This window comes from Dromiciops gliroides, chromosome 4, assembly GCF_019393635.1.
Source record: "Dromiciops gliroides isolate mDroGli1 chromosome 4, mDroGli1.pri, whole genome shotgun sequence".
In the NCBI taxonomy this organism is placed as follows: Eukaryota; Metazoa; Chordata; class Mammalia; order Microbiotheria; family Microbiotheriidae; genus Dromiciops; species Dromiciops gliroides.
This window is the reverse complement of record NC_057864.1, coordinates 30,808,471-30,832,862: the sequence shown is the minus strand read 5'-3', so window position 1 is coordinate 30,832,862 and position 24,392 is coordinate 30,808,471. Positions and strand designations below refer to the sequence as shown.

Here is a 24,392-nt window from a genome sequence, read left to right as displayed (position 1 = left end):
TCAAGGGCCTTCTCTCTCAAACCAAAGACTCATAATGGTGTGGGGTTACATTTAGAAGCCCTTCTAGCTGTAGGCTGTCCATCACTTTAGCAATCAAATCTAATTGGTCAACAGCAATCAAATCCAATTGGTTGACATGATTGGAGGTATATTATATTAACATGAAGTCTTGGGATGAGTGACAGGTTACTCAAATCTTGGTAAGAAAAAGATATCAGAGAAAGAATTTGGCCCCCACCCAAGCTGTTGGGGCACAATACCTTTGTATTTTTTTGTATTTTTGTATTTGTATTGGGTCTGACCAAGATAAATCTTACTTTCAAGGAGAACTGGACCTTGGAGTGAGGGGCGGGGGGGGGGAGGAGAAAGGACTAAGAAAGAAGGGGCAAACACTGAGTTCCCCCCAAGATAATTGTTCTCACATAGGTTATTTTATAATGGTTATATCACTAATGGCTACTTTAGGATACCTCCTCATCTTTCAAGAAAGCTTTCTCTAAAGATAAACAGGAAAGGTAAACATAAAAAGGTAAACAGGAAAAATAAATTAAGAGGGATGTTAAAATGTTAAACTACTTACATTCCTACATTGGAAGATGATACGTCTAACTCATAAGAACTTTCTCAGTATTAGGGCAGATGATAGAAATAAATTTAGACAGAGGGCATGATGTGGGATGGAATTTGGGGTCAAATTAATAGTGAGTTGTCCCAAAAGAATTTTGTCCCAAAAGACTCAGTGACTCAGTTTCCCAAGTTTTATTGCAATGCTGTGAGTGATCACAGGGAGAGAACCAGAAAAGTGGAAAGGTATCTCTCAAATAAGGAAAGGAAATACAGTTATATTTATAGTATAGATAAATTGATTTATCAGTCTCATTATAATAATCTCCACCTCAGGGAGATACAGGAGATGGCTTATCCTAATTTGGAGTTCCTGGGGTCCTAAGCCCACCCCTGAGGCAGGTACCTTTTTTTGTGGAGGTGTGTTTTGGGAGTTTACTTGTCATAAGGTGAATCTGGGGACAAAGTTGGCCTTTTTTCCACATGTCTCTTTCTGATTCCCATGGCTAGTTTCAAAATATCTCAATTTTTCATTAGAATTTCTATACCCTTGTCATTTCCTTTATTGTCTTCAGGTCTCCATGGCCTAGGTCCCTCTGTTCCCATTATGGATACTGGTTTATGTGGGTTCAAAAACCTAGCATAAGTTATCCATTAACTGGGATCTAACTCCCTTTTGGAGCTAATATCTGAATTAGAGCTTGGATCTTTGGTTTTTCTATTAACCCCTATTTGCCTCCTACATCAGGCACAGGTAGGAATTGATTATGAAGGGATGATATCTTTAAAGCATTTATTTTTTGTTTATCTTTTTTTTGTGGGGTGGTCGGAGTTGGGTGACATGTCCCGAGTGAGTGTCTGGTGATTGGGGCTGGATTTGGGCTCAGGTCCTCCTGGGTCAAGGGTGGGTGTTTTGTCTACTGTGTCACCTAGCTTCCACATGATGGCATCTTTAGGTTAAAATTGAGGAGAGGATTATACTGGGGGAGGGGGAAGGGGAGAGGTAGAATGGGGTGAAATCCCACATGAAAGAAACAAGAAAGGGTTTATGGAGTGTAGGGAGAAATGGAGGGAGGAATGGGGCAGTGAATGAGCCTTACATTCATCAGAATTGGCTCAAAGGCCTTAATCTCATCAAAACTGGCTCAAGGAGTGATTAACAAACACACTCAATTGGGTGGAGTAATCTATCTAATCCAGCAGGAAAGTAGAAGGGGAAGGGGATAAGGAGGGAGGGGCGAAAGAAGGGAGGACAGATTGGGGGAGGAGGCAATCAGAAGCAAATCCCTTCTAAGAAGGGATAGGGTGAAAGAAGATAGATAATAGAGTAAATCTCCTTTCTGCTTTTGTGTTTTTAACTGTTTCATAGACACAGCTCTTTATCTTCTCTCTTTGGGTGGGCAATTTTATCACTATCCAGCAAATCAAAATATTTTCTGTGTCTCAAACTCCAGTCTCATTCTGAACCTTTGTCCATTACCCCTCAGCAAATCTCAGCAAAAGGTGGAAGACAGCTTTTGTCATGTCTTCTGACAGTCTCACCGAATTGATCAGAGTCTTTCAAGGTTGTTTTCTTTTATATTGTTGTGGTCATCATGTGGCTTATTAGTAATAATGGCTCGATTTTTTTCTAGCACTTTAAGGTTTACAAAGCGCTGGCCACATGATATCACATTTGATCCTCACATTAACTCAATGAGGTCGGAGCTATTATCATTCCTGTTTTATACACGAGGAAGCTGAGACTGCATGAGGTTAAGGCTCACAGAGCTGGTAATTGTCTGAGGCGAGATCTCAATCCAGGTCTTCCTGACTCCAAATGGAGACCTGCACTGCCTTACTGCCTCTGCATTCTTCTTACTGTACCCTGCACCATTTCATTCAAGTCCTCTCAGGTTACTCTGAAATCTTTCCTATTTATGATTTCTTGCGATACAATTATTTATTACATTGATGCACCAAAAGTCCTTCCACCAATGTGGGGGCACCAATTTCATTTTCATTTCACCTGAGTTCAAGATCTATTGCTAACACATACTTAACTATGTCACTACGTACAAGCCGCTTAACCTGTCAGAGCCACAGACAAGTCTGTAAGATTAGAAATTGCAGATTAGGTACCAATATACAAACATGAATAAATTTCCACGCAGGAGGAGCATTATAGATGACTTCAAGAGTTTAAAGGGCTGGGGTTTTTTTGTTTTGTTTTGTTTTTTAGTGAGGCAATTGGGGTTAAGTGACTTGCCCAGGGTCACACAGCTAGTAAGTGTTAAGTGTCTGAGGCGGGATTTGAACTCAGGTACTCCTGACTCCAGGGCCAGTGTTCTATCCACTGCACCACCCCTAGCTGCCCCTAAAGGGCTGTTTTGTGAAGGAGAGATTACACTGTCTGATCCCAGAGGGCAGATCCAGGAGGGATGGTGGGAGGGGTGGTAAACTGGAAGTTGATTTTTTTTTTTTTGCTGGGCAATGAGGGTTAAGTGACTTGCCCAGGGTCACACAGCTAGTAAGTGTCAAGTGTCTGAGGCCAGATTTGAACTCAGGTCCTCCTGTATCCAGGGCTGGTGCTTTATCCACTGTGCCACCTAGCTGCTGCTTGGAAGTTGATATCAGGAAATGCTAGTTACCAAGGAAAGCTATCCCAGAGTGAAATGGGCTGTCTCAAGAGTTTGTGGCAAAGAAATCAAAACTATCTATATTCATATGAAAAAAAGACTCTAAATCACTATTGATCTGAGAAATGCAAATTAAAACATCTCTAAGGTACCTCCTCACATATATCAGAGTGGCTAATATAACAAAAAAAAGTAAGGAAAATGTTGCATGTTGGTGGAGATGTGGGAAAACTGGAAAACTAAAACACTGTTGGTGGAGTTGTGAACTAATCCAACCATTTTGTAGAGCTATTTGGAACTATGCCCAAGTGGCTATAAAACTGTGATACCCTTTTATCCAGCAATACCACTACTAGGTTTATGTCCCAAAAACATCCCCCAAAAAAGAAAGAAAGACCTATTTGTACAAAAATATAGCAGCTCTTTTTGTGGTGGCTAAGAATTGGAAATCAAAGGAATGCCCATCAATTGGGAAATGGCTAAAAAAGCTGTGGAATATGATTGCAATGGAATATCATTGTACTTTAAGAAATGACAAGCACGATGATTTCAAAAAGGCCTGGAAAGATTTATATGAACTGATATATAGTGAAGTGAGGAGATTTGTGCAGAGTGACAGCAATATTGTTCAATGAAGAACTGTGAATGACTTAACTATTCTCAGTAATACAATGATCCAAGACAATCCCAAAGGACTAATGATGAAGCAAACTATCCACCTCCAAAGAAAGAACTGATATTGATTGAACACAGACTGAGGCATGCTATTTTTCACTTTTTTTCTTCCTTTTATTTGATTTTTTCTTATACAGAATGACTAATATGCTAATGTTTCACATAATTGCAGGTGTATAACCTATATCTGATTGTTTCTCACCTTAGAGAGGGGGAGGGAAGGGAAGGAAGGGGGCAATAGAATTTGGAACCCCAAATTGTAAATAAAAATGTTTGTTATAAAAAGAATTCTTAAAGAGCTGGTGGCTTCCCCACCCCGCCCCCTTTGGAGATCTCAAAACAGAAACCGGGGGACAACTTGTTTTTTTGTTTTTGTTTTCTTGTTTTTGTGAGGGGACAATTTGTTAAGCAGGGATTCCTTTTGTTTATGGATTAGATTAGATGCCGTCAAGCTCTCTTTCAATTTCCATATATTCTGGGTGACATGAAACAGATGAAATCAGAGGGCTAGATCCTAACCACCAAGTTCCGCCTCCCCCATAAAAGCTCTAAGTCCTCTGTTCCTATCATATGAAGAAACATATCCTAGAAAATCCTCCAGTCATGTGTCCCCCTGTTACTATCAAAACCACAACTAACCAATGATCTAAGGCAGCGCAACCCTGGTTCCCCAAGGACCTTCCTCACAGGCTAATTGGGAAGACCATTGAAAGAGCATCCTTTCCAAGCTGAAAAGCTCCCTGAATAGTATTTCAGAGGGTGCTATTATTATTATTTCCTGCTCAACCCCCACCCCCAGGCATGCTATGGGAAGTTATCCTCCTTACAAACATTCCAAGAATAGAGCTCCAGCCTGAGATTCAACTTTGTGCAGTAGACCCATAGCCCTGGATGGGGAGGCAGAAACCCTGAGCTTCACTTCTGGCTCCCTGACATTTAGTCCCTATGAAACCTTGAGACTCTGTTTCTCATCATGTGGTCAGAGTTCCAGGGTAGAAAGCACTTCAGACTGAGATCCTCCCTGGAACTCGTGGGGAGGAATATGCAACAACTCGAGGACTTCATTTTGTCCTTTCATCTCATTTGCTCTGTCAGGTACCCAAGGAAGCAGCTGTGGTTCCCAGGGTGCTGGCCCATGCTTGCAAAGTGCTAGGTTCTCCTTGCTCATGTTATGTGCCTGGGAGTAGTTGGCTCAATGCAGGTCTAATCTAATACAGTTCCCACCTAATGTGAGCCTTCTTCTTTGCTTAACTTTGCAGATCCAAAAACCCAGGTGGGCTACAGATTTGCAATTCCCTGGCTTGGTAAGTGTCTATAATCTGTTTATTCTTCTCTGTGTGGATCAGAAATATGTGTAGCAGCCAAGAAAGGAAACTGACTTAAGTGGTGCTCAATCAATTTCACCCAACAAGCCTTAATTCAATACCCACTGTTCACAAGCTATGGTGGTAGGTGCTGGAGATACAAAGAAAAACAAAAATGAAAACCTAGCTCCTATTTAAGATTACAAAAAGTAACCATAAGTAAGTTTAGAAATTCAAGGGAAATAATGCATACCCATACAAGAAAATAACAAACTAAATTCAAAGTAAATTCAGGAGTGGTGAGAGCCAACATCTGGGAGAAATTGAAAAAGTAAAATCGAGGAGCAGCTTGGTGGCATCATAGTTAAAAATGATGGCTGGGAGGTAGGGGGGCAGCTAGGTGTCACAGTACATAGAGCACCGGCCCTGGATTCAGGAGTATCTGAGTTCAAATCCGGCCTCAAACACTTAACACTTATGAGCTCTGTGACCCTGGGCAAGTCACTTAACCCCAATTGCCTCACCAAAAAATAAAAAGATGGCTGGGCCTGGAGTCAGGATGAATCATCTTTCTGAATTCAGATCTGGCCCCAGGCACCTACTAGCTGTGTGGCCCTGAGTAAGTCACTTAACCCTCAGTACCTGATCTGTAAAATGAGCTGGAGAAGGAAAGCACAAACTAATCCAGTATCTTTGCCAAGGAAAACCAAATGGGGTCACAAAGAGTCAGACATAATTGAAATGACTGAACAACAGCAATAAATGTGCCAGGCACTGCCGAGTACTGGGGCTCCAAATTCAAGGGGAAAAAAGAGGAGAAAGAGAGAGGAAGGAGGAGGAGGAGAAATAGAAATAATAAAACGGTGCCTGTCCTTGAGGAACTTTCAATGTAATAGGGGAAGATAAACACATTAAGAATCTGAAAGGGAAAGGGGCAGCTAGGTGGCACAATGGATAAAGCACCAGCCCTGGATTCAGGAGGACCTAAATTCAAATTCAGCCTCAGACACTTGACACTTACTAGCTGTGTGACTCTGGGCAAGTCACTTAACCCTCATTGCCCCGTGAAAGAAAGGAAGGAAGGAAGGAAAGAAGAAAGGAAGGAAGGAAGGAAGGAAGGAAGGAAGGAAGGAAGGAAGGAAGGAAGGAAGGAAGGAAGGAAGGAAGGAAGGAAGGAAGGAAGGAAGGAAGGAAAAAGAAAGCAAAAGGGGGAGGGGACAAGAAGAGGAGACATGGTGGAGAAGTCAGTCAGAGAAGTCCCCAAGTAATGCAGCCACCTGAGAAATGAGGAAGTGTCTGAGCTAAGCTTTCTCCTTGAATGGAGATTTCGAGTTCATGGTCCCACCCTCAAATGAGAGGGGTAGAGGGTAGTGATGAGATAGAGTAAGAAGGCTGATGAGATTTATTCCAATAGTAGAAAAGTTGGTAGGAAGTATGGGATTGAGGTGAAAAACAATGTTTGGTTTTGGACCTGTTGTGTTTGAGGTGTTTCCAGGACATTAGACTTGAAGTGTCCTGCTAATGAATGCAAAGCTGAAGTTCAGAGAGGAAACAGGATGGATACAGAAATGTGTGAGTGAGCCACCTGCATAGCGATGATCATTCAATCCTTGGAGCTGATGAAGTTACCAAGAGAGAGAAGAGAGAAAAAAAAGAAGAGGGCCTAGAGCAGAGCCTTGGGGATACCCATGGTCAGAGAAGGGAGAGATATGATATGATTGATGATCCAGGAAGAGAAATTGATGAGTGGTTAGACAGGTAGGAGGAGACCTAGGAAACAGTTATTGTTATTGTGGCAACCCAGAGAGGAGAAGATGGTCGCTAGTGTCAAACACGTGAAAGATTAGAACCAGGACAAGCATATTAGATTTGGCAAGAGAAGGTGGGTAACTTTGGAGAGAGCAGTTTCATTCAACTGATGAGGTTAGACACCAGACTGGGCATGAGAGAAGAACGAATGGAAGCAGTGAGTGTAGATAGCCTTTTCTAGGTATTTGGCAGAGAAAGGGAGGAGAAATGAAGGACAAGAGCTTGAATGGATGACATGGCCTTCTAAAGTTGGGGGGGGGGGGTTAAGGATGGAGGAGGGGAGGGTGTGTGAAAGCATCAGAGAAGCAACCAGTAGATAAGGGAGTGGTTGAAGTTTAGAGAGAAGTGGAGCACAATGGAGGATAAGTATGATGGATAAAATGTAAGGGCATGGAATCAAGTGAAAATGTGGAGGTTGGGCCCCAGGCAAGAAAAAGGGCAATCTCATCATCAGAGTGGGCAGCTGATGTCAAGGGATTTTGAGGTGAAGAGAAAGGAAGGTGGGGAACTCCCATTGAATAGCCTTCATTTTCTATGTAATAAGGGCAAAGTCTTCAGCTGGTAGGGCAAAGAGGGAAGTGTGGGATGCTTGAAGAGAGGATTAGAATAGTTTTGTGGGGATTTTGATAGGGAATAAATCAGGGAGGAATAAAAGTACTGCCTTGCAACAGTGAAATCCCAATTGAGGTTGAATAACATAAACATATAATATACACAGACAGCATGGCTGTGGGACTTCCCCCAACTCCATTGGAGCATTCCAGGATTGGGGTTTGGCAAGAGATGAGTGATAAAAAAGGGTTGAGAGACTAGAGGAGAGCATAGCACCAAAGTGACTAAAAAGTATAAGGTCAAAATTTGAAAAGTAAGAAAGGGAAGTCAGAGCATAGCTAATGGCCTTAGAAAATTTTGAGAGGGAGAGGGATTAGATGTCTCAGAAGGAGAGAATAGATTTACCAGAGGTGAGGTATAAGGAAGGATGGGATGATGGGAAATAATTGGAGAGAAGGAGGTGAGATTTTTAATTAAGTGGAATACACATGGCTAATCAGGAAATTTGGTGTATGAATAGAGTATAAAAGTCATAGTAATGAAGAATGAGTGAACCAATGAACAGATCAGAGAAACAAAAAGTGTGATAGAGAATGATAGCAAATGACTATACCCAGATTCCTGGCATGCTGCTAAAGGAGTCCTCAAAAGAAAAATCATATTTTTGAAAACAAATCTTACCAAAATGGAAAAATAGAGGGTTAATCAACTGAATATACTGTACTAAAACAGGAAATTAACATATTAACAAATCCCAAGGAAAAACAAAATAGAGAAACTTTAAAGTTAGAGGGGGGGAAGGTGAATTGGAAACTGAAAATTATATAGAACTGATCAAATTAAAAGCTGATTATAACAAAATCGATTAGTCTTTTGACAAAATTATTAAAAAGGGGCAGCTAGGTGGCGCACACATAGAGCACTGCCCCTGGATTCAGGAGGACCTGAGTTCAAATCTGACCTCAGACACTTAACACTTACTAGCTGTGTGACCCTGGGCAAGTCACTGAACCCCAATTGCCTCACCCCCTCCAAAAAAAAAAAGATTAAAAAGAAGTTTAGGAAAAATCAAATGCCCTAGTTTTAAAAAATAATGAGGAAAAAACACAACAGAAGGGAAAATGGAAAAAAAATTATTGGAGCATACCACCACAAACTATAGATCAATGAACATGAGAATTTAAAAGAAATGAGGTATATCTGCAACAGATAAAGTATCTTATTAACAGGATAGGAAATAGAAGCATTAAATAGCCCAATCACAGGAAAACAAATCGAACCAGCTATGAGGAACTAGGGGATGGAAACTCCTGGTCCAAATGAATGAAGAGATGAATTTACTTATATATTGAAAGGATAATTCTGCCTTTTATTCTCAAAAATCTAGAAAGAAAACATTTTACCGTGCCTGTTCTATGAGACCCATATAATCCTAAGACATATTAGGGAAGGACAAAAGAAAAAAAAACTATAGACCAACAGCATTAATAAGTTGGTTCAAAAATTTTTAATGAAATCTTGGCAAAATGTCTACAACAATATTAAAAAGACAGTCATTAAGATTAAGTTGAATTTATACCAAGAATACAATGACATTTCAGCAAAATAATCACATTGAAAATAAAAAATAACCAGAACTATATTGATTTATTTTAAAATAGTGAAAAAAGTATTTGACAAAGCATAACACTAATTTAAGCTCAAAACCCAAAATTCTACAAAGCATAGGCAAAGAAGGAGTTTTTAAAATATTACTTAACATGTAGATGTGTAAAAGTAAATGACTGCATTCTATGCAGTGGGATAACACTAGAAGTTTCCCAATAAATAGAACAGTAAAGCAATGACACACTATTTCCCAGTTATTTGACATAATTCTAGAAATGTTGTTGTTTAACCTTCATTCTTGAAGGGGACCAATGACATCCTGAGGGAGATGCCTTGATTTGTGCATGAATTAGATTTAAAAGAGGCAGAGCTAGGTCATCTTCACTCTTTCATTCTGGGTCACTAGAGTTCAGTGACAAAATGTTAGTAATAGTATTAAGAAAAAGAAATGAAAGAGAATAAAGGAAAAAATTTAAAGTATAATCATATTAAAAGAGGAGAAAAGCTACCCCTATTTACTAACTACATTAGAATTTAGATAGAAAACTCCAGAAAATCAGCTGAGAATCTGAGATAATACCTTCAACAGAACAGGGGAATGCAAAAGAAAACCTCAAAAATTAGCAGCAATTTATATAGCAGTAACAAAAGTCATGATAGAGACAGGCAGAAATGTACACACATACACACACACACACACACGTAAAGAATTAATTGGTTTTTGAGGTTTTTATGCCTCAGCGTGCACTGGCCTGGGGCTCCACAAACCGCACGGTGCTCCACCCACTGGTTGTAGCCATTGCCAGGGCTCTGGCACCTCACGTCATCACCACTCACCAATGCCTACATGGGCCTGGCAAAATTATAATGATTGGAAGCCTAGTGAGGGCAATCATGTGATTGTCATAGCGGCCATCCCATTGGCTGGGGCTGTGTGGGGTATTTCTAGGTTTGGGGGAGGAGAATTGGGCATTCTAGGTGGAAGCTGGAAAGCAACAGGCGTCCTGCTGCGTATTTTCAGCTGATTCCTGGGCGGTGGTATTTTTTTTCAGGTATTATAATTTCCCTTTCCCCATTTTATTTCCTTTCCCTTGATCCTACTGATCCTGTTTGTGGGTTTTTTTTTTTTTAAGTTCATTCTCGTTAAAATAAATCTTGTTCTGTTTTGAGGGAGGCTGCCGGTCTCCTTCTTTGCCCCAGTATTGCGGCGAGCCGCTTAGCTAGCACTCCCCAGTTAAAAATTGGTCCCCACACGCATATGCAGAAGTGGGTATATACAAATGGAGACAGAAATATAAATATAGATGATATCGATATAGCTGTGGATAGGGATATGGATGTCAGCAGAATAGATTGATAATAAATAGATGGATAAAACATGTATTAAGTGCTTAGTAAACAAGGAAACGAGACTATCCCTACCTTCTAACAAAAACAAACAAAAAAAAAAATGAAGGGGAGCAAGAAGGAGAGGAGAAAATATCTACACAGGGACAAAACCCAAGGAAATATTGACATTTTGCTTAGTGTGGGTAGTGATGTCCTTGGTGTAACCCAGTCAGAATCTCTATTGTCTCTTAAGGGCAAGGCCTGTTGAACATAAATGGCAAGCAGTGGCAATACCACCGGCGCCTGGTGACCCCAGCCTTCCACTTGAACGTCCTGAAGGACTACGTCTATCTAATGAAGGATTCAGTCTCCATGATGCTGGTGAGAGAACAGGCTGCCCAAGGTCCTCACAAGGTGTTCAACAACCATGGAGAAATGGAGCCTTTTGCGGGACTAAGCATCTGCTTCTGTGTCCAGCAATGTAGTAGGAAATTGAAGGAAGATCAAGATGGACATATCAGCAAAGATTTGGCTACTTGGCCTTAAAGATTATTCCCTTCGAATTCTGAGTTTCTGTGATAACCTTAGTATTTTTGTCTCATTGGAGCCTCCCAGCAATTCTATAAGGAAGATACTGCAGGAATTATTATCTCTATTTTACAAATGAGGATTACAATACATCTAGAATCTTCCTTATAGAGTTGATAATAAGGAGATTAAAAAATAAGCAGTCTGAGACTCAGACTATAAAATTTTATTAGAATAAAATATTTATAGGGCAGCTAGGTGGTACAATGGATAAAGCACTGGCCCTGGATTCAGAAGGACCTAAATTCAGATCTGATCTCAGACAGTTGATATTTACTAGCTGTGTGACCCTGGGCAAGTCACTTAACACTCATTGCCCCCCTCCAAAAAAAGAATAATATATTCATAAATAATACTAATGTATTAATATCCACTACATCTATTATGTTTATATACTATTTTTATATAATATCATAGAAAATTTATAATAACATAAAAGTCAAATCATTTGTCCATGATCACATGAGTAAGCCACAGATCCAGTCGTCAAATCCATAAGGGAGAAAGAGGAGGAGTAGGAAGAAATACAGACACACAGACAGACAGAAAGAGGCAGAGAGAGAACAATGCCATGTGCAAATAGATAAGGAAAAAGGGGTTCTAGCAGTGATGATGCAGATCTTACTCTCCCAGGATGAATGGGAAAAACTCCGGACTGAGGACACTTCCATGGACATCTTTGAGCCTATGTCTCTCATGTCTTTCAACAATATCCTGAAATGTGCCTTCAGTGTCCAGGATTTCTACCAGGAAAAAAGGTCAGTGGCAATGGGCACCTAGGATGAGGACCACGTACTGACCATCACCCTATCTCCTGATAATCCATTATGCCTTCTCTTGTAGCTTCTTGTACACCTACTTCAAGAAGGTGTACAGAACCGGAAATCTCATCTACAATCGCTTGACCAACTACATCTATTACAGTGACTTCCTTTACAAGCTGAGCCCTGACTTCCAGGAGTTCCAGGATCTCTGCCAAGAATTAAAAAAGCACCCAGGTATTTCCTAGGATGTGGACCATCCATGCACGCCCTCTGGTTCATATCACACTACTGTTTAGAGTGATGCAGTGATGCTGGAGTGATAGAATCTGGGTTTAATTCCTGCCTCTGACTAACTACAAGACACTTAGCATCCCTAAGGCTCTCTTTCCTCAACTACAAAATGAAGAGAGTGTACTAGGAAGCCTGTAAGGTCCTTCTAGTTCTAGATCTCTGATGCAATGATTGGCTGGGATAACCAATGCAATTCAATACAAGAATGTACAACAAGAAAGATAATGGCTCCTGATATTGAAGAGCTTATAGGGAAGGGGGGGCAGGGGATACAATGCATTCATTGACTTGAAAATACAGACAGATCCATTGGGTGGGGTATGTGGGAAACACTAACAAATGAGAATTAGGAAGGGGCTCATGTAAGATGTGGACCCTGAGCAGAGAATTAAAGAAAGATATGGATTCCAAGGGACAGTGTCATGCAGAATGCTGAGTTTCTGGGGATTCAAAAGCCCAAGAGGGTAGCCAATGGGGGATCATGAGTAGAATACCCTGAGTGTCCTGAAGTTGAGGATCCCACCAGTCCACCCTCTCCAATAAGAGGAAAGGAGGGATCCCTGGAACTTGGCTACTGCCTGAGACCATATGAGTGGTCAGGCCCTGATGATGTCCTGACCAGATACATTTTATATGGAGATGGTGGGCATGAGGCACATCTAGATACAATGGCTAAGTGCCACTGTACCCTTGCTGTGTTACAGCAAAGTAAACGTCTTTTGTGAAATGTTCAGTGACTTGCAAATGCCTCACTTCATCCCAACATTGAACCTGAACTAAGAGTGTGCTGGCATTAGAACCATACTTACAACATGCCTACACTCTGACTGACTCCAAAACCTGCTTTTCTTCCCAAGTTGCCTATTTCCAATACCAGCAGTATTATAGAGCTCAGTCACTCATGTTCAAAACCAATGGGAAGCAATCTCCAAAGTATTTATTCCAACCCATGCCTCATCAACAAGCCCCTCCTATAAGAGCTAGTAACAAGGCAATAAGAAGCACTACCCAGGGCAGGATTTAAGTGTCTTTCAAGGATCTGTGGATCAGCTTGATATCATGTTTTCATAGAGAGATGTCACTGCCATAGGGCAGTCACTTGAGTTCCATAACTGATTCACAGATGATGCCCAGGGTCTCTGTCAGTGGCAGGATCCATGGCTCCTGGTAACAGAAATATGTTCTTCCCTCTCCCCGCTAAACAGCCAAAGTCATCCAAGATAAGAAGGCATCTCTCAAGAATCCAGGGGAGCAGGACAGGGTTCAAAAGAAGAAGAAGTACCTGGATTTCCTAGACATTCTCTTCCAAGCCAGAGTAAGCCCGTAAAACTTCAAAGTGAAATATGCCGGGGCAGCTAGGTGGTGCAGTGGATAAAGCACCAGCCCTGGATTCAGAAGGACCTGAGTTCAAATCTGGCCTCAGACACTTGACACTTACTAGCTGTGTGACCCTGGGCAAATCACTTAACCCTGATTGCCCTGCCAAAAAAAAAGTGAAACATGTCCCTAGTGTGTCCAGGCACTCAGAGACATAGAAACAAAACTGTAAAAAATGCATACCACCAAGAAATATCTATTCTATTAGAAAACTCTAGTATTTGGAAAGTCAGACAAACAGGTTGGTAGCCTGAAATGCTCAATACTTGATTAAATAGTAAATTGGAAGCCCCAGGAAGATTCCCAGCCCTGTTTGGATGAAAGGTTGATCTAATTTCAGCACTTTCTCTATGTAGCACATTTACTCATTAATTCATTTTAAAGCATTTATTAAGTTCTTGTTGTATTAATGTATACTATGCCAGCCATTGGAGCAGGTACAATGCAATCCATATGTTCATCATGCAGATCATTGTGCTATACAATATTGCAGACAACATTAAGTTAGTAAAGGTATAGTGCTCTAGGAAGTGCAAGGGATGGAAGGCAGAGTCTTCAACAACAGAATGTTCTAGGCATGGACCCATGTTTGGGGCCTTGTCCAGAGATGGTGCCAAGATATGTTGGTTCCAGGAGACACTGGGCCCCCAAGTCAGGTGAGATGGAGATTGGAACATATTGAGGACATGGAGGGAATGGGCATTTGGAAATCTGAACGCGTTTTGGAAACTAGATGGGAGGTTACCAGCAGGTCTCAGAAAGTCAGCAGGGTCTTGTGGCTTGAAGGGCTTCTCCCTTCACGGTTATGATTTTTCTCATTGTCATTCTGATGATCAGCAGACAGAACAGATCCATAACACTGGCCTTGAGTTAAGGAAGACTCTTGACTTCTTAGGATACAAATGGAGGACACTTGACAGACGAGGAACTATTGGATGAGGTAAACACATTTATGTTTGCTGGCCAAGACACCGTGTCTTCTGGACTCTCCTGGACCTTCTACTGCCTGGCCATGAACCCAGAATACCAGAAGAAATGTAGAGAGGAGATCCAAGGTATCCTGAAAGATGGAGATTCCATAACCTGGTGAGAGGCCCAAAGAGTCTATTCTTTGTTTTTTTAGTGAGGCAATTGGGGTTGAGTGACTTGCCCAGGGTCACACAGCTAGTAAGTGTTAAGTGTCTGAGACCAGATTTGAACTCAGGTCCTCCTGAATCCAGGGCCAGTACTCTATCCACTGCGCCACCTAGCTGCCCTCTAAAGAGTCTATTCTGATTCCTCAGTCAGTCATTGGGTTTTTTCCTACCTCTTAGACTGAGGGTGCCAACACTCATCCTTAATTTCTCAGATCCCCTTGGTTTGTCCAGTTTAATTGGAAATGATTACTTGTCTCAAAAAAATGGAGAAGCCCAAGCCCCTCCCTCCTCCACCAAATTCCTTCTGGCCTAAGTCTCTTGGTAAGATAAAGTCTCAGTTCAGCAATGAGATTCATTCAACTTCAATTTAGCAAATATTCATCAATCATCTGTGTGCTGGGGACAAAGGGAGATACAAAGATAGCTACAACATAGACCCTGTTTCCAAAGAGCCAGCAGGGGTATTAAAAGGGCACATATGCAAGTAACTATGATTTCCCCATTGGATGTATCTTTGGTACTTAATCCCTTATGCCCATCCTCACCCCTGAAGCTTTTCCTTCTCTTAGGCTTCCCTATTCCCACTGATCCCAATGTCATTCTCCCAGTCACTCAGGATCACAAACATTTTAGTTTTATTTTCCTTGACTCTTCCTTTTTTCTCAACCAATCACCACCTCCCCGGAATTGGGGGAGGTGGAATTGCCAAGTCTTTTAATTTTACCTCCATAACATTGCTTATATTTAACCCCTTCCCTCCATTCCCATGGATTTTACTTGCTTAGATGATTGTAGCAGCCTTCTCCTTCCTAATTGACTTCCCTCCATCCAGACTCTCCACTCTGAAATCTATCCTCCACAGAACTGCCACAATATTCCTAACCCCTACTTCTGACCATGTCTCTTCTCCCTCACAGATTATCAATGTCTCCCTACTGCCTATAGAATAATGTGTAAATTTAAAATTCTGACATTTAATACCTTTCTCCATCAGGTGCCTATGTATATTTCCAGATTGATTTCATATTGCTCTTTCTTGAGTACTCTATATTCCAGTCACAGTATAATGCTAGTTCTTTCCCAGTCTTAATAGGCCCTCTCTTCTCTCCATGAATTCTCACTTGCTATCTTCACTAATGATAGTAAGAGTAACAACAGCAGCAGCAACTAGCATTAATATCATGCTTTAAGGTTTGTAACGTGCTTTACAAATATCATCTCATTTGATCCTCACAGCAATCCAAAGGTGTAGGTTTTGTCTTTGTATTCCCATAGCCTAGCACAGTGTCTGACAGAGAGTGGAATAGTAGAACCTTAATCACTATTTGTTGAATAGTAGGGAAAGCAAAATAAGTGCTGAGGATCAGTCAGAGGACCTCTTTGAGAAGGAAGGATGAACAATTCTGATTCTCACTGATTGGCCAATAATAGGTCCCAGCCCAAGCTTCACTGGCTGAAGTACTACTGTGTTAAATCTTATAGATACTTAAAGTGTATAGATAATAGAGTGAGAGTTTTAGATAGAACCCTTTACTATATAAGGAAATGTTTGTATTTGTCAATATTTCTTAACTACATGATTTTTTAAAATTTCAAAAACTCTATGGAGAAAACTCAGCAAGTGCTCCTTGCCAACAAAAATAAGGATAGGGACAGTTATATGGCACAGCGGACAGAGCACAGGTCCTGGAGTCAAGAGTATATGAGTTCAAATCCGGCCTCAGACATTTAACACTTACTAGCTGTGTGACCCTGGGCAAGTCACTTAACCCCAATTGCCTCAGTAAAAAAAAAAATAAGGATAAGTCAGAGGAGCTGGAATAAAACCAAGAAAACATGTTGTCCCAAAAGTCAAGCAAAGAGAGAATGCAAGGAAGGAAAAATGATCACCATTATCAAATGCTTCTAAGAAGGCAAGAGGATACCACCATAAATACCAACTGGATACAGAATAAAAAGCTTGGGTAGTAGGGTTTGAAAGAATGGAAGGTAGATATATCAGATGAAGATGATTTTTTCCAGAAGTTTGGCTGCAAAAAGAAAGAGATCAAGAAACAAAGAAACAAAGAAAGAAAGGAAGGAAGGAAGGAAGGAAGGAAGGAAGGAAGGAAGGAAGGAAGGAAGGAAGGAAGGAAGGAAGGAAGGAAGGAAGGAAGAAAGGAAGGAATATCAAATGGCAGTTGATTGATACAGAACAATCAGTGATTTGAGAGAAGACGACACTGAACAAGGGAGATCCTGTAGAGAGGGAAGGATGAAAGAATGATCAATTAAGCAGAATTCTAGAGGAGAAAAGAGGAGATGGAGCCTTGACAAGGAAGAAAAGACAAAGGGAAGAAAGGGAAGGGAAAAAGCATTTATTAAGCATCTTCTGTGTGCCAGGAACTGTGCTAAGCACTTTACAAATATTATCTCAATTGAGTCTCACAACAACCCTGAGAGGTTGATGCTATTATTATCCCCATTTTGCAGTTAAGGAGACTGAGGCAGACAGCAATTATGTCAATTGTCCAAGTTAGTAAGTGTCTAAGATTGCATTTGAAATCAGGTCTTCCTGACTCTAGACTCAGAACTCAATCCACTTCACCACCTAGCTGCCTCTTCAGAGAGGATGGGGAAAGATTAATAGAATCATGGAATATCATAATTGGAAAAGCCCTCAGAACCCATCTAATACTAACCATTCTTAAATAGCAACCCCAAAAACAATATGCCTAATTAATGGCCATTGTACCTCAAAGACGTCCAGTGATGGAAAACGCATCCCTACAGATGAAATTGATTACTCTGTTTGAAAGTTCTAATTGGTATGAGGTTAGATTTTTCCGTAAATAAAGATTAGATATGTTTCTCTTTAACTTCCATCTTTGGGTCCTGGGTTTCTGGTCTCTAGGACCAAGGAGAATAAACATACTCTGTCTTCTACCAAAACAGCCCTTCAGATCCTTGAAAACAACTTATCAATGGGTAAATGGGTAAAAATGTATTAAGTTGTCACTATGTGCCAAGCACTGGAGACACAAAAATAAAAGACAATCCTTGCTCTCAAGGAACTTACATCTTAACAGAGGGAGACAAGAGAAATAAGGAGATGATAAATAGGGATGGATATGTTGGTTTGGAAAATCATAAGAATGATGAGTAATTTTGTGAAAACTGCCATCTAGCCATGCCTCCCATAGAGAAGACACATTGTGTGCTGCACCAGTGAAGTAGGTTTTTTGTCCTCACATGTAAGGTTTTCCATTTATCCCTACTCATTTTCATCTCACCACATTTATCCCAACATTCTAGCCTGGTGAGATCTTTTGGGAGGCTGACTCTGTCTCCAAATTATTGGCCAATTCTCCCAACTTTGGACCATCTGAAAATCTGAGGAATGGGTCATCTCTCTGCCTCTGTCCAAGTCACTGATAAAAGTGTTAAACAGCATAGGGCCAAGCCTAGATCCCTAAGACACCGGAAAAGAAGCTTTCTTCTAAGATGATATCAAACCATTAACGACTGTTCTTTAGGTCCACTCATTCAAGCAGTTCCAAATCCTCCTGTCTCTGCTCTGTCTGGCCCTCCTCTCTCCATCTTGTCTGGAAGAGTAGCTTGACTTTCTCAATGATTTTCTAGTATAGCTATGCCACTAGCACTCTCTTGAGCTTCCTAGGTTTGTTCTACCCTGCCTGTTCCTGAGAAAGCTAGGCTCCCTTGGATTGATAATGGGATCTTGGGTTTGTAGCTGTAAGAACCTATTATTTATGTTATTTTTGTTTTTTTGGTTTGTTTTTTGGTGAGGCAATTGGGGTTAAGTGACTTGCCCAGAGTCAACTCAGGTCCTCCTGAATCCAGGGCTTTATGTTATTTTTAATTAAAGCAGTTCATTATAGAGAATATTCAAAACCTGTTTTGATTTGACTTTGAACTGTGTTCTTCTTGGTTTCTTTTTTATGTTAATAACTCATTTCTATAGTGCTTCAAGGTTTACAAAGTATTTTCCTTGTGACAATCTTGTGAGGGAAAGAGAGTAAAAATTATTCTCAGTTTCCTTCAAGAAAACTGAGGCATAAAAAAAGAACAATGATTTGCCACTTTGTGGAAGAAGCCAGAATGGAATCCAGGTACTTTGACTTTAAGCCTGACATTCTGAGCATTGAGAACCCACAGACACTGAAAGAAAACCCTCCTGCAAAGATCTGGTTTAGCAAAAGCTGGGATTTGGCTTACCCATTGATCCTGGCCCTACTTGCTCCTAACTAGAGGGAATATCACCTTTCGAGACAAATAGTGTCTTAGTCTTTGCTGAGCTGCTGTCTGTTTAGCCTGAAGTTGTTGAGTGTCTGGTTCTCCCACTTTTCTCTGCTCAGCTGGATAAAAGCATTATTCAAAGTAAGTGAAATATATACATATACATCTATACATTCATATGTACATCTATACACATATACATATACATGTGTGTGTATATGACTAAACTGGGAGCTTCGGTGTGTGTCAAGAAGGGGAGTCATTGAAGTCAGTTTGCTGCTGTCAGGCAGAACCGGAAAGATAGATTTGGCAGAGCCCACCCGAGCTTCTTTTTCAGATGTGGGGTGGATAAAAGTCTCTGAAGTCCCTTGCAACTCTGAGATTATGGGAACTTGTGTGTGGGATGCTCAAATTGTGCCAGCCCTCACAGAGGTATAGGAAATCCTAGCTAATGCCTTTCCATCCCTCCTCTTTCCTACCTGTGATTCCTCGCAGGGACCACTTGAGCCAAATGCCCTACAGCACCCAGTGCATCAAGGAGGCCCTCCGCCTGTACCCTCCTGCTGTCAGAATAGCGAGGCAGCTCAGGGAACCCATCACCTTCCCAGATGGACGCTCTATCCCTCAAGGTATGTCTATGCCTACCCCCCCCATTCAGTTTTCTTTAGAACTGGGGGCCTTGTTCACCATAAGATCTAGAGACAGTGAATCACTGGGTTTCTTGCTAAACCAAGTAAGAACAGTGAGAAGACCAGGTTCAGACCTGGGTCCATACTGGGGGGTTAAACCAAGGATTGATTTTTCAAAGGCACCATATAGACCAAGAGCAAAGTAGCAAAAGCATGGTGGACAGTTTCCAGTATTACAGGGAAGAAGGAAAAGAACTTCCCAGAAGCACAGGGACCTCTGAGGCTACCTAGTACAACCTGGATCCTCTCTACAATGACTCCACTATGAAGTTTTTTTTCTGCTATTAAGGCATGGTTTCTAGGGAGGAGAACCTACCACCTCCAAAGCCAGGCCCTTCCACTTTGGCTTAGGTCTGACCTTGAGGGAGCTTTCCCCCATATCCAGACAGCATTGGGCTCTCTACCTTCCCCTCCCTCCCTTCCCCCCCTCCCAGGTCTTCTCTCTGAGCCAAACAGGAAAAGTTTGTCTTCTATGTCACAGGAGGCCTTCAGGTACCTGAGGACAGTGGTCCTATTCACCCTTCTTCAGGCTTACACAAGTGCCTTTGGAATCAATTATGACTTACTCAGTACCTCCCATGGGTCTGAGCCTGTGATAGCTATCACACAGCTCAAAGTGTAGGAAAAGGAGAAGACAGCAACACTGACAGTGTTAGAATTCATCATGGCCCAGGAAGGATGTCTGAGGCACACAAAACATACATGACATGACAAGGGAATAAATCAGCCACAGATGCTCCAAGGGAGGGCCCTACATGCCCAAGATGTAGAATGGGATGGGGGAGGGGAGTGAGAGGAATGACACATCTAGAAAGGGGGAGGGGTGTGCACAGGCCAGGGAATGGATTTGGGGAGACTTCAGGGACGAGACATTCTGACTGTTCTTCACATATTTCCTCTACTTCCCGTTCTTGTGCCTTTGCACATGCAGATCTCAGACCTGGAATGAAGTCTCTCCTCACTCCCACCTCGAAGAATTCCTAGGCTCCATCAAGATTTAGCTCAAGCTGAAACTTTCTGGTTTTTTATTTTGTTTTGTTTTGTTTTGGGTGGGGCAATGAGGATTAACTGACTTGCCCAGGGTCACACAGCTAGTAGGTGTGAAGTGTCTAAGTCCGGATTTGAACTCAGGTACTCCTGAATCCAGGGCTGGTGCTTTATCGACTGCTCCACCTAGCTGCCCCCATACTGAGCCTTTTAATTCTTAAATTTGGTCCAAATATATTCAAAAGGGGTCAGTGCAACAATCCACATGGGAAATACTAAGTGGATGAAGAATGCCTGTTTTCCAGATTGCTATATACTGCGCCACCTAGCTGCCCCCTCAAGTTGAAACTTTCTACACAAAATCTTTCTTAGTCTCCCAAATGCTCTGGCCTAGCCACCAAAATTACCTTTCAAGTAGTATTTATGACATATGTATATGTATCTATAGCCATATAGTTATCTCTATAGCCATGGCATAGATAAAATATATCTATAAATCTTATACATTCTTTATTAAATATATTTTATTGTAAATATCAATATATTAGGGGCAGCTAGGTGGTATAGTGCTTAGAGCACCAGCCCTGGATTCAGGAGGACCTGAGTTCAAATCTGGCCTCAGACATTTGACACTTACTGGCTGTGTGACCCTGCGCAAGTCACTTAACCCCAATTGCCTCACCAACAAAAAATCAATATATTAAATGTAAAATATATTTATATCTACATATATTATCATGACATAGCTACATCCACATATTTATCTATATCTTGATTTATTTTTATATATCATATATTTCTCTATTCATACCTACATACATGTGTTTGTAAGTACATTATCTCTTCCAGCTAGATTATAATTCCTTGACATCAAGAACTTTTTCTTTTTTTTTTTTCTATCTGTAGATACAAAGCTTCCAAGGTAGTTTAAAATGTTAATTCTTCTCTCCCTTTTTCCTCCTTTGTCTCCCTCTCCCTCTCTCTCCCCTTCTGTCTCTCTCTGTGTCTCTCTCCCCTCTCTTCCACTCTTTCCTCCCCTCCTTCTCTCCCTCAATTTCTCTCTCTGTTCCTTCTCTTCTTTTTCTCCACCTCTCTGTTTCTTCTCCCTTCCCCCCTCTCCTTCTCTCCTTCTTCTTCCTCCTTCCCTTCTCCCTCTTCCTGTACCTCTTCCTCTCCCTCTCTCCCTGTCTAGGTATGATAATTATCCTGAACATCTGGGCTCTTCACCACAACCCGGCTGTCTGGGAAAACCCACAGGTATGATTGTTCCTGACAGAAACAGTAGCATCCGGAACTTTTTTTTTTGGTGAGGCAATTGGGATTAAGTGACTTGCCCAGGGTCACACAGCTAGTAAGTGTTAAGTGTCTGAGGCAGGATTTGAACTCAGGTACTCCTGAATCCAGGGCCAGTGCTTTATCCACTGTGCCATCTAGCTGCCCCCAGAACTTCTTTTTGACAGCTAAACATTGCTCTTTTCATATGCTTAAAATAGTTCTGAGAATATGGATTTAAATCTTACTTCTGCTATAGACTGCCCCACAGAACTTAGAGAAGCCCCACACTTAACCTCTCTGAACCTCATTTCCTCTTCTACAAAATGAAGGAGGTAGATCTGATATTCCCTACGGTATCCCATATTTATTAATCTATAACAAAATTTATGATGCAAGACTTAGGATAGTACCCAGAGTATAGCAGGCATTTAATAAATGCCAATTGCTCATCAATCCTAGAAATTATTTGAAAGAATGGAGAGATTTTCATCAATGTGGACCATCCCTCCACTGACACCCATCAGAAGGCATTCACTCAATTACTTAATTAGTTGAGTCCAAAAACATATAGCTTCCCACATATCATGGGTATAAATCATGACCAGCCCTAAGAGTTGATCTTCACAAGTTGCTGGGGCTGAAAATCAAATCTCTAGTGATGAACTTTTCCACCTGGCCCCAAGTTTATCATTAGACCACAGGCACAAAGTCTGGGAACAGGTCCATGTCCGAGACCAGGACAGTTTAGTGGAACCAGCAATACCTGTTACTCTCCTGGCAAAGCTTTCAAGAACCCCAAGAACACCTCCATATTGTGATAAGGTTTCAGAGAATGATGTCAGGAGGCTCAGATATAAAAGGGAATGACACTCCCACAGGGCCCACTCACTTCATTCATACCATAACAGGGAGGTTGTATGTTACTGTTCCCAGACTTCTAGAGCTACCTTTTTGGGTAGCTATTCTCCTACATACTAGCACACAGGCGCCCACTAGTGGACGTTCCCTTCACAGTCAGCCAGTCTAGTCTGATCTTTAGCATAGGCATTCCTAACATGGAAAAAGCAATTACAAAGCATTTCCCCAGCACCAGGAAGGAGCATATTCTCCCACAAATATTCTCAGAATCCAGGAGGTGAAAAGAATGGGCAAAAACTTAAGGTACAATGAGAGTCAGGCACTCTGACTTTACTCTGCAGGGGAAGAACAATGTGGTCCAAATGTGGTCCAAAATGTTCCCTTCCCAAAAGTCCATTCTTTAGCTGAGATTTCTCTTCATAGAACACAATGTCTCCATTTGATCAGTGGTTCATGTAGACTTAGTCCACTTAGAGTGTGGTATAGAGGTTGGATGTTCCAATCTACTGCTGAACTAGGCTAGACAAATCACCCAATGGCTAGACTAGATCATCACTGGTCTCTGCTGTGGCAAGGCTGGACTAGGATGTCACTTGTAGGTGTTGGACATGGCCAGGCCACCCAGAAACTAGGCACAACTGCTGATGTGGGCCACTCGTTTGGCTGTTGGGTGCAGTATCTCTGCTGAACAGGCCAACCTGCTGGTCTCCTTGGCTTATTCTTCAATAAGCAGCAGTGCTATTTGTTTTTTTTACTTCAGCCACTGACTTGACTGACTGCTACTACACTCTTCAGCTAGACTGTCACAAAGCTCTTTCAGCCAGGGGAACAGCCTTTAGCTTAAGATCAGCAGAAGTTCCTTCCCCTTGTCACTTCCAGTAAGAAGATGAAACTCTGCCTCCCCTAACAAGAGTTTCTTCTTGACTCAAAAGCCCTTTCCCTCAATAAACCACTCCATGATGCTTTTTACTCATTTTTTTCAGTCATGGGGTTTTCTTGAAAAAGATCCTGGAGTGGTTTGCCATTTCCTTCTCCAGCTTATTTAACAGATGATGAAACTGAGGAAACAGGGAAAAGTAACTTACCCAGGGTCACATAGCTGTAAAATGTGTGAGGCCCGATTTGAACCCAGAAAGATGATTCCAGGGGTAGTACTCTATCCGTGATACCTTAGGATAATTACTGTGAGTTCAGACATTTTCACCTCCAGAGTTCCTTTGGAATCTTATACAGATAAGTGGCTAGGGAATGAAGTCTATGACGTGGAGGCAAGTTTATTTTGTTGGTCTCCTCAGGATCAAGGTGGGGAATGTTTATTTGTGGTGACCAGGATTCCCCCTACATATTTTACTGTCTTTTAGCCCAGGAGGCCTTCAGATTTTGTTGAAGTGTCTCTGGAGCACCCCTTTTGCATGTCCATTCCATGGAATGTATGTCATTGGTTATAGAAGAGGGAGGAACGTACTTAAACAATTCACTAAAGTCCTCCAAAGCTGGGGTGGTGTGCCCTGCTTGAGTTCTGAGACTTTGCCAGGAGAGAAGATTTCTGAACCACCCTAGCCACCTGGAAAGTCTCGAGGCACCATCCTGAAAGTGGAGGGTGTCCCATGGATCTTAGCTAAGGAAAAGACAGTAAGGTCTGTAACCAAAAGGATGGCTGTTGGATGATAGACTTTTCTCAGCAGGTTTGTCCCCCAAAGTCATGGAGGTACTGTGATGAGCATGGTGGACA

The 24,392-nt window shown here is 41.6% G+C and overlaps 1 protein-coding gene across 1 annotated transcript in view; it reads left to right on the top strand.

Moving 5' to 3' along the window:
* The window catches only part of LOC122756127 (taurochenodeoxycholic 6 alpha-hydroxylase-like), a 35,939-nt gene that overhangs the window by 5,780 nt on the left and 5,767 nt on the right, over nt 1–24,392 (top strand). Inside the window, exons 3-10 of the mRNA XM_044005249.1 lie at nt 5,117–5,161; nt 10,713–10,840; nt 11,681–11,805; nt 11,891–12,045; nt 13,308–13,417; nt 14,375–14,565; nt 19,347–19,480; nt 21,720–21,784. Of these exons, the coding sequence (XP_043861184.1) occupies nt 5,117–5,161; nt 10,713–10,840; nt 11,681–11,805; nt 11,891–12,045; nt 13,308–13,417; nt 14,375–14,565; nt 19,347–19,480; nt 21,720–21,784 (953 nt within the window). The remainder of the gene's footprint in view (nt 1–5,116; nt 5,162–10,712; nt 10,841–11,680; nt 11,806–11,890; nt 12,046–13,307; nt 13,418–14,374; nt 14,566–19,346; nt 19,481–21,719; nt 21,785–24,392) is intronic.